This window comes from Typopeltis vanoorti, chromosome 23, assembly GCF_054136105.1.
Source record: "Typopeltis vanoorti isolate ZY-2024b chromosome 23, IOZ_Tvanoo_1.0, whole genome shotgun sequence".
NCBI classification, from domain to species: domain Eukaryota; kingdom Metazoa; phylum Arthropoda; class Arachnida; order Uropygi; family Thelyphonidae; genus Typopeltis; species Typopeltis vanoorti.
In genome coordinates, this window is record NC_143571.1 from 27,253,014 (window position 1) to 27,263,843 (window position 10,830).

Below are 10,830 nucleotides of genomic sequence, written 5' to 3' on the forward strand. Positions count from 1 at the left end.
TTTCATGCACTTTGGCTTGCTGGTCATCCAATACCATATTGTGCACTTGATCAATGATTTCTGGTTTTGTTACAGTTTTTGGACATCCTTTATGTGGATCATCTTCAATGCTGGTACGGCCACATTTAAACTCGGCAGCCCATTTCTTAATTGTTGAAAACGAAAGAAGAGTGCCCATAAACTTTTATGAACTTCAAATGAATTTCTTTTGGCGTTAAACCTTCTTTTACAAAGAATTTTATAACCGTACGATACTCAATTTTATCCATTTCAGACAGCTGTATAAAACAAACTTAGTTGATAGAATGACTTGCAATTTCACATGGATGCTTATCACAGATGTACCAACTTAGAAAAAAAAATCTTGCCAATAGCGTTGCCATCTATGGTCGATGCCGAGAACTTTTCAGACAACCCTCGTAAATAATATCAGCTGTACACCAAATTGATGGAACTCTAACTCTACTCCAGGAAACTGCTATAGTTGGGCATTTGGGATATCAGTGGATAAAGAGTTGAAGTTCAGAGGGCATATTGGAAATGTGACTAAAATAGCACACACGATTACCTGATTATTGAAAAACACCCAGAGATGAGAAGGCTATTATATCTCTTTATAAGGTCCTGCCCCCACATGAACTCCTGTGTATACAGATCTCGTCTCACAGGTTTCTCAAAGATGAGGATGAAGTGGAAAGGATCCAGAGGCAAGTGACCAAGATAATCACGGGTTTATGCTCCTTATGAGGATAAGTTTGATGATTTGTGGATTATACAAAATTGAGTGATAGGCAGAAAAAGAGAGAAAGACAGAGACATACCAGTTACTTACATGAAGAGTGCACACAGAAGGTAAAGAAGTAGAGTTAGTCCCTGAAAACAGAGTGAAGAGAATAGTTAGCAGCAAGATTCAGACTAATTTTTTTGTTTGGAAAATGGTGAATTAGTGGAATGGATTGTCAGAGTCTGTTCTGGACGACTTGTTGGCAAATGAGTTCAAAACAAAGGAGTACACATGTTGGCAGAAGGTTGGTTAGTACTTAGTGATATATTAAGAGCCTCCATTAATGAGTCTATAGATACCATGGAGATACTTGCATTTATTTTTATTATTATTACATCAGACCTCCATGGAGTTCCAAAGACTCATCGAGGGAGGACATCTACTCTACAACACTTTGTCTCACTACTCCACCAACCTTCATCACCTAACACCAATGCCATCTACTGCCGACTACCACCAGTAGTACTTTCACAGACAATCGCAAACATCCATGCCCATGGCAGGATTCAAACCCACAGCCTTTTGGCTAGAGAGCGGATACGCTAACCACTCGGCCAACCAGGTCAGCAATAATAATAAAAATAATACAGTTCCACCACAATTTAATCAAAGCACTGTATTTCAGATTGTGAATTTTAAATATAAAAATCAATTTTAAAAAATACTACATTAAAATGCCTCTGCAGTGCAGCCAAAATGACATGTATCTGTGTTTGGAATGTCCTGAATTGATTGTTTGGTTTGAATCTTATTTTATTATTATTCGGACCTCCATGGAGTCAAAAGACTTATTGTGGGAGGTCCTTCCTAAGAAACACAAAGTCTATCAAGACTCATCGTGGGAGGTCCCTCCTGGGAAACACAAAGTCTATCATACCACTCCTTAAACTCACTGACCGTTCTCGCTCTCACCACTCTATCAGGCAATGTATTCCATGGTTCAACCATCCTCCATGCAAAGAAACCACTCCTCACCCTCTTGCTCACAGTTTCCTTTCGTAACTTCCAGGGATGGCCCTTGTCATCACTCCTTCCTGCTGTTCAACCAAGAGAAAGAACTTCCCAGTGTCAACCCTGTAACCACCTCTTAACAGTTTAAAAGTCTCAATCATATCACCTCTCCTTCTTCTATCCACCAAACTCTACAGTCCACATTCCCTCAGCCAATCCTCATAACTAACATTGTACAGTTCTGAAACTGTCTTTGTTATCCATCTTTTTACCCTTTCCACAGTTAATTTATCGCATTCAAATCCTGGGGACCAAATCTGAGAGCAATAGTTTAAGTGTGGTCTGATAAGAGTCTTATACAATGGAATGATAACTCTTTTATCTTTGCAGGTCAGTGTCCTTCTCATTATTGCAGCAATCCTCTGTGTTACCTTCACCACCTTTGCAATATATCCCCTAAATTTCAGGTTTCTATCAATCATCAACCCCAAATCTCTTGTTGTAAGACAATTTCTAAGGACTTTCAAATAAAGGTAAATTTCTAGCTCTCGTATGGAAATTGAAGGTTGCTCCCTTCCTGTAAACCTTGGTTTTTGAAAGACAAAGAGCCACATACATAGAATTAACTATCATATCACAGTTAATTAGGTTTTATGATGAAGTTAAGTTATTTTGGCCATGAAAAACAAATGAACTTAACATGCTACGGTGTTTTCTATAGTCACTTTTAATCAGAAGTTTCATAGTCACTGTTCCCTACTCTCCTCTAAATCTGTTAAGACATATGCAGGAGCCAATCATCATCCTTTACAGTTCAACTGCAAAATTGCAAAAATTACATCACTTCTATCTCAGTATCTCCTATAATGCAAAACACATCTCCTTGCAGATATGTATAATGTTATGCATTAAGGGAAGGACCACTACCCAGACTAGTTTCGACCTTTATTGAGGTCTAGTCCGTGGGAGCCAGGCCCAGTTGTGGAGATACTGGGCAGAAGCAATAGCAAGGTCATCTCTACCTATGGGAGTTTCCAACACTATACATATCTGCAAGGAGATATGTTTTGCATTATGGGAGATACTAAGATAGAAGTGATGTAAACTTGCTCCACCTTTGCAACAAGTTTCCTGGTGTTGTACTACCTTACCCCAGTCCTGAAGATACTTTCAGGCACAAACTTTGTTTGCTCACACTTGGATAAAGGATTAAACTAAATTTATTATAGTCCAACCAAGTGAAAAATAAACTTTCAACATCTTTCTCTAAATCCAGAGTAATTTAATAAAAAAAAAAGGTGGCACACCTTTTGGCAACTCCCATAGGTAGAGATGACCTTGCTATTGCTTCTGTCTGGTATCTCCACATCTGGGCCTGGCTCCCACTGAAGAGACCTCAATAAAGGTCGAAACTAGTCTGGGTAGTGGCCCTTCCCTTATTGCATAACATTATACATATCTGCAAGGAGATGTGTTTTGCATTATGGGAGATACTGAGATAGAAGTGATGTAAGCTTGCCCCACCTTTGCAACAAGTTGCCTGGTGTTGTACTACCTTACCCCCAGTCCTGAAGATACTTTCAGGTGCAAACTTTGTTTGCTCATACTTGGATAAAGGATTAAACTAAATGTATTATATTGCAAAATTGCAAATCAAATTTTTCTTCCTCTTCATTCATCCTTGCTACTGCAGACCTTGTAGACTACCTCTGATGTTATTTGCTGGAGTGTAATACACAAGTCATTAAGTACAACGATTAACAGGTTTTTCCTTTTTCTTCAACTTTCTGTCTATCTAAAGTTACTAATATATTAGGGACTTAACAAAAAACAATACCAAAATAAAAAAAAGAGGTTTTGATATGTGAGCTAATAAACTTAGAGATAACAAGGAAGAATAAAAAGGTAAATGCCAAGAGGAAGACCATATATATAAAAAAGAATAAAAACATGTGAAAAAAATTCCAAAACTAATGCCCACAGAAAAAAAAAAACTGCCACATAAAAAACACTTATACATGAAGAATAGTAATTAAAATTCTTTAATAAATACTTCCCATATTTCGCCAAAGTCCAATTGGCATCATCAGGGTAAAATATATGCGAGAGATGGAAGCAGAGCAGACAAAGCTAGTCAAAGTGCTAAATAGTGTCATCTGCTGGGCTAGAATGGGTATTCTATGCAGTTAGGCTGATGGACTGAGGATGTATATTTTTCAGATTAAAGGCAGTTTGATGCATCCAAATTTGGTGAGGTTTGCATAATTTTTTCAAGCAGAGACAGATTCTGGGAATAGTCCCTTATATTTATCTTTACTACAGATGAAGTGTTGGCCTTTTTCCAGCATATCTTGTGGTGGATATCCAAAGCATGGTATGTTAAGTTCTGAATTGCTATAGTAGTGGAACCAGATATAGTCTTTATGCTCAAAGATTCTGTGCATGAAACTGCCTCAAATATGGGAAATGCTTGCCCACAGACTATCAGCCCAATGGCCAAACATACCCAATCTGATGACTTACACTAAAACACCCAATCTAGCTTGCTAGGTAGCACTATTTAGGACTTCAGTACTATCTCTGCTCAACTTCACTCTCACTTACCAAATATGGTGTCGAATGGATATATGTATCTGCACACTGTTCTCTGATTACGTAAATTTGACTTTAGAGAAATATCAGAAGTATTAATTAAATTTTCTTAAATTATTGTAATTAGCATATTCCTATGTTATACGATCTTTCATAAAAATACCAGTAGGAATAACTGTCAAAGAATCTCTGAGCATAAGGACCACATCTGGTTCCAGTAGAAATGGAATAAGTGGCTGTACAAAGTACATAATTCATAATTACATGGAAGATGTAATAACCACCCGGCTTGGTTGGCTGAGTGGTTAGTGAATCTGATCTCCAGCCAAAAGGCTGCGGTTTCGAATCCCACTGAGCATGGATGTTTGTGATTGTCTGCAAGAATACTAGTGGTGGCGGCGGGCAGTAGATGGCACTGGTGTAGGTGATGCTGTTTGATGTAGTTGGGGCAGATTGAGTGGTGGAAATAGAGAGTTGTAGAGGAGGTGCCCTCCCTCGATGAGTCACTGGAATCCCTGGAGGTGCCACATAATAATAATAATAATAAAAATATCCCATGTCATACTTCAAACTTTAATAGTCATAATCATAACTGAATGACACAAGAAAATCATTCTTCAATAGTATAAATGTTTAAAAATAAAAGTTAAGAAATAATAACAATGTCCTTATGAAATTCTGTTATGATTCATTATTAGAACTATTGTTATACTGTTATTATTATAATATTGAACATATTTTAAAAACATCAAGGTCATTTTAAAATAAATATGATATATTTATTAAATATGAACTGATTTATATATAAATATTAACTGAATATTTAATATTATATTCAATTCTTATGATAAACAGATACTTTCATAAAAGAAATTATTGACCTGTAGGCATGCAATAGTAGAATGTGCAATTTTTAGTTGTTGTTTAATTTCATAGTGTTCGACTAAAGGGATTTCCCCTTGCTGTACAACAGATCCAGGTAAGTTTGATTTTTCTGTATAAGTACGCAGTTCTCTAATAACTTGATCTCTGGCAATCAAAGAACTTTCTGAACTTTTGAGCTTTTTTTCCAATTCAGCAATTTTCTATAAATAAAATATAACAACATTTAGATTAACACTGTTATAATATGTTACATTTGTATCATATTATAAAATTTTTTAATAATAATGAACTACATTTTCTGTTGTTCTAAATACAAGACTGATTTAATATCCAAATTCACTATGACTAATTTTCTCCTACCACTGAGAAAGCAAACAAAAACTTTTGTTTCAATACATACATACATACTACACATGCATAAAGTTGAAATTTAGTTTGGTTTGATTCCCTGTAAAAAGAAAATCTACATGATGTTACATATGAATGCAAACTGTGGAATTGAGTTTAATAGTGTCTGGGCTATGTAGTCTAACCCAATATACAGAGCTTGTAAGAGGGCATTTATATGCGAACTAATGGGCATTATGGCAGTCTCTTTCTCTCTCGAGTGTTGCACAGATTCTACCATTGTGGACCAAAAAAAAAAAAAAAAAACAGTTGGCCACATGGGTTGGTCTGGCAGGGACTTTATTTTCATTACACATAACAGAATCAGCTGTTGACGTTGAAGCAACAAAGTCGGTTCACTTGCATCGATGTACAGAACAAAAATCAGTAAAGTTTGAAATGCACTGGTTGGAATTCTTATGGCTTGAGGGTGAAGTAGGTCTAGCCATTGTATAGTACTTTTGATCAAGTTTCTTTATAAGTGCACAATATAAGAGCAAAAAAAAAAAAAAACATCTGTCTCAATCCAGTAGGTTCTAAGACTGCAGTAGCAAATTACAAACCAATCAGTATCTAAGTCATGTCATAAAAGTACTAGAAAAATTGGTCAAAAAGAGAATTCAAGAATGGGTAGATCAAAATATGATACTGTATGAGGGTCAACATGGCTTTGTGAGGGATCAGTCATACCTCAGTAATTCACTAACTTTTCATAACAGAATAACAGCTGGGTTGGATAAAGGAAATGGCTACATGATGGTTTTGTAAAAGCACTGCATGGAAATCTGTTACACAAATTAGAACAAATGGGGATGGACATGACACTGGTTAAATGCCTGCTGGATAGATATTGAAAAGTGGAATATGGAGGGGCAGAATCAAGGTGAAAACAGGTCACTAGTGGTGTGCCGCAAGGTTCAGTGCTGAGACCATTGCTGTTTAATTTGTACATAAATGATATAGAAAATAAGCTGAAAGCGAATATTCAGTTCTTTGCTGATGATGCAAAATTAGGTAGAATAATAGTTGATCAAAGCCACGTAGAGAGCTTGCAAGATGATTTAAAAAGGTGTCACAGTATGAGAAACAAATAATGGATATCAGTTTAATGTGTAAAAATGTAAAGTTATGCATTTGAGGAAAAATAGATTACAAACCATGTATCGTATTGATGGAACTGTACTCTGGGAAATAGATATAGCGAGATTTAGGGATGGTGGTAGACAGAGAGTTAAAGTTTAGAGGATATATTGCTAAGGTTGCTAAAGTAGCCCATAAAATTACTTTGCTATTGAAGAACACATTAACATATAGAGATAAGGAAGTTGTTATTCCTGTTTATAAGGCCTTGATATGCCCACATCTGGATTACTGTGCTCAAGTCTGGTCCCCTGGGTTTCTTGGGGATGAGGAAGCAGTGAATAAGATTTAGAAGTGAGTGACCAAGATGGTGAATGACCTGTGGAATGTACCCTATGAGGATAGATCGTAGGTGTGTATGGATTGCAGAAATTGGTTGATAGGAGAAAAAGAGGGGATACGATAGAAAGATTTTAGTTGCTTAAGGAGTTTTATAGGCCTGATGCAGTGGAAATGTTTCAGCACTTGACCAGAGGGGCAGGAACAAGGGGTCATCCCTGGAAGTTGAAAAAACATGTGATTAGTAGGGGTATGAGGACTAGATTTTTTGCATGAAGAGTTCTTTGTCTGTTAATGGGTTCAAGGAGAGGTATGATAGATTGTGTGGATAGATTGGATCTCCTGCGATGAGTTTTTGGACTCCATGGAGGTGCCTGTATAATAATAATAATAATAAAACCCCAAGAGATGGATGATATGGAGCAAAGGATGTTAACTGCTTTATAGCATGTCATGTAACTAATATATATATATATATGGGAGAAAACTTAGTTTGCTGTCAAATATGAGTACTAAGACCTTAGTTTGTGGTGCAACTGGGATAAATGTTTATCCTAGTCAGAATTCTGGGTCAGGATGCAGAACAGACTACGCCAATAAAAAAAGTGCACACAAACTGACTTCTGCTGTGAAAATCTGAACCCATTTACAAGCACCAATTTTGAGAGATTGTCAACAGCTTACAGCAGATGTCTTTCTATGAGCCTCATATTACATGAATGACAGAAGATGGTAAAATCATCCACAAAGATGGAATTCTTTACTGTTGGAGAAAGTTGTTTTGTTATCGAGTTGACCCTGACTACAAAATGTGTGATACTTAATACTGAATCTTGTGGGACTTCCTCATCTTGGATATACAGTAGGGAGAGAGGAGTTCACATTTGAAAGATTTCTTTGGATAGAAAGTTCTTGATAAAAAGAGGGAGCTTACCTCTCAAACCAAAATTGCATAGGTCTTTCAATATACCAAATTGATACTGTCCAAACTAGACACAAAAAAGTCTCCTGGTCCTGATGCCATTCCTCCACTTGTCCTGAAGGTTTATACACTAGAACTGACTGTCACCTGTATACACTCTCTCACTCCACTATCTCCATATCTGCCAAAGCCTGAAAATTGGCTTAGGTTCAACCCATTCCAAAGAAGGTTGACAAATCACTGCCATCAAACCATCATCCTATCTCTAACACACACACACACACACACACACACACACACACACACACACACACACACACACACACACACACACACACACACACACACACATCAGTCCTATCTAAAGTAATGGAGAGGATGATCAGTTCCCAACTCCTGCACTACGTCCAAGGCACCCAGCTAATAAACAAACACCAGTATGGATTCCCGTTGCTGCCAATCAACAGGAGATTTCCTAATATATGTCACCCATCTCGGAACAAATTCCATGAAAAAGTTTGGTGAATCTCAAGTGGTTGCACTTTATACTTCCAAAGATTTTGACTGGGTCTGGAACAAAGGCTTACTAAACAAATTCCCATCAGGACTTCTGCAGTTCGATTGCCAGCTTTCTATCTAGATGCACACTGTGTATGATTGTAGATGGTTGCATATCCTCTCACCATTCAACTAATGCCAGGGTTCCACAAGATTCTGTTCTTTCACCAACCCTGTTCCTTCTATATATATCAATGCCCTACTTCAGTTGACCGCCAACCCAATACACAGTTTTGCAGATGACAGCATATAGCACTCCTCCTTTTCATTTGATAAATCTCACTCTACTCAACTCACTTCAACCTACAGAACATAAACCATCACTATCCTCAGTTCTCTCCAAGCCATCCTCCAATGGGATTCGGATAAACTTGTAAATTTCAATGCCAGTGAAACCCAGTTCTGTGTTATTTCTCACAAAACATTTTCTCCCAGTATTATTTTTGACAACACTCAAATTTCCAGACAAGATGAAATTTTTCTTCTTGGAATTACCCTAGCCTCTTTCACTCAAATTGTTGTTACTTCACTTCTGAAAGCTGTTAACCTTTTACAAATCACAAATCCACCAAGCTATTGAATATTGCTCTCACTTGACTCAATACAGAGAAGAGCAACTAGACTGATTAATAACCCATCTTTTACCAACTCACTCCTCCCACTTTCACACAGGCATTTGGTTTCTGCAATATGTATATTCTATAAATATTTCAATGGCAAATGTTCATCTGAAATAGCACCAATAATTCCTCCGCTTAGTATAAGCCCATTGGAACACGTGCAGCTGCTGCTCTACATCCCTTCATGGTGCACCTTGAAACCCACAGAACAAGTTTCTTTTCCTCCTCCTTTATCTCCTGCAACTGCTGTATTGTGGAACAGTCTTCCCCCTGTTATGTGTCCCAAGGAATACAATATGCAGTCTTTTAAATCAAATGTAAACAAGTTTCTCCTTTCTGAACTCATTATCCATACATGATACTAATATACTATAGGTCAGCGTTTCTCAACCTTCCTAAGCCCAAGGACCAGTAAAATGCCTAAAACAATTCTGCAGACCACTAAGTTACAGAGACATAGCTGGGGAGGGGGTGGGGGAGAGAGAGATCAGCCCCTGGTGGCACCTTTTTTGGCGTTTATGAAATCTTGCCTTACTGTCTATAAAACAGCAACTGAGTGATGAAATATACTTCAACAATGTGATCGACGATTCTGCGAACAGAAAAGCAAGAAAAATAACATTTTAGAATGTTGGAATTAAAGTTTTACTTCAAAAATAAACATAGTGTTTTAATTTATTTCCCTATACATCGTTTTGACTTTTTGTAATTTTTTTAAAAAAACCTATGCAGGAATTACCAACATTTCGGAAAAACTGTGCCATTTATAATGCCATCTATGCCATAATAAATCTAAAAGCATGTTTTGAAAGATATGACAACATAATTAATTAAATTGAAAGTAAACAATTAAAAGTGTATCATTATTGCACAAAGTTTTAATTTTTATTAAACAAATAAATAAGATGATATAATTATGTTACTTCTTACTTTTAATGAGATGGTTGAGCTTCTCGGCCCTTGCAGAGCTGCTGGATATCTGGTTCAATATTGGTCAACTTCAGTTGAAGATCGGCACACACACACTTAGACGATTTCTGTATTTTGTTTTTATTTGAAGGAGCAATGAAAATCCTTTGTCACAAAGATAGGTTGTAGAAAACTGCAGGATGATTTTCAATGCTTCTTCAGGTAATTCTGGAAATTCATTTCTCACTGAAGACGAGATCCAAAATCAAGAAAAAAACCAAGATCACAGAATTGCATTTCAAGCCCACTGTCACTTGAAAGCTCAATTAACTGTCCTTTTTCGATAACAAAAGGTCGTTCTGGTGACTGCAAGCCTGAAATGGATCGCGAACCCACAGAAATTTCTTATAAAAGTTATTTGGAAAATATGTTTCAAAACTCCGTTTCAGATTTTTGAGGTGGTCACAAACCCTTTTCACAAACTCAAAATGAACAAAAATATTATTTTCCACTAAAAAGGATTCCACTGTTGGAAAAAGTGCAAATTGTCTGCCTTTTACATAATTAATCCATAAAACTAGTTTTTTCTCGAATGCCTTTATTTTGTCGTAGGCATCAAGAACAGTTAAAAAATTTCTCTGAAGGGAGAGATTTAGTTCATTTAATTTCGAAAAAATGTCTGAAAGATAGGATAGTGTTGATAACCATGCTTCGTCAACAAGCAGTGATGCAAAATCAGAATTACATTCATTTACAAATAATAAAACTTCGTGCCTTAATTGAAATAACCTTGTTAGTACTTT

At 36.6% G+C, this 10,830-nt stretch overlaps 1 protein-coding gene across 1 annotated transcript in view; it reads right to left on the bottom strand.

Moving 5' to 3' along the window:
* Positions 1 to 5,840, bottom strand: part of LOC150093710 (centrosomal protein of 290 kDa-like) — a 400,621-nt gene extending 394,781 nt beyond the window's left edge. Inside the window, exons 1-3 of the mRNA XM_090412504.1 lie at positions 5,746 to 5,840; positions 5,621 to 5,660; positions 5,209 to 5,412 (exon numbers count right to left, since the gene is read on the bottom strand). Of these exons, the coding sequence (XP_090268630.1) occupies positions 5,209 to 5,412; positions 5,621 to 5,660; positions 5,746 to 5,840 (339 nt within the window). The remainder of the gene's footprint in view (positions 1 to 5,208; positions 5,413 to 5,620; positions 5,661 to 5,745) is intronic.
* Between the last annotated feature and the right edge of the window lie 4,990 nt (positions 5,841 to 10,830).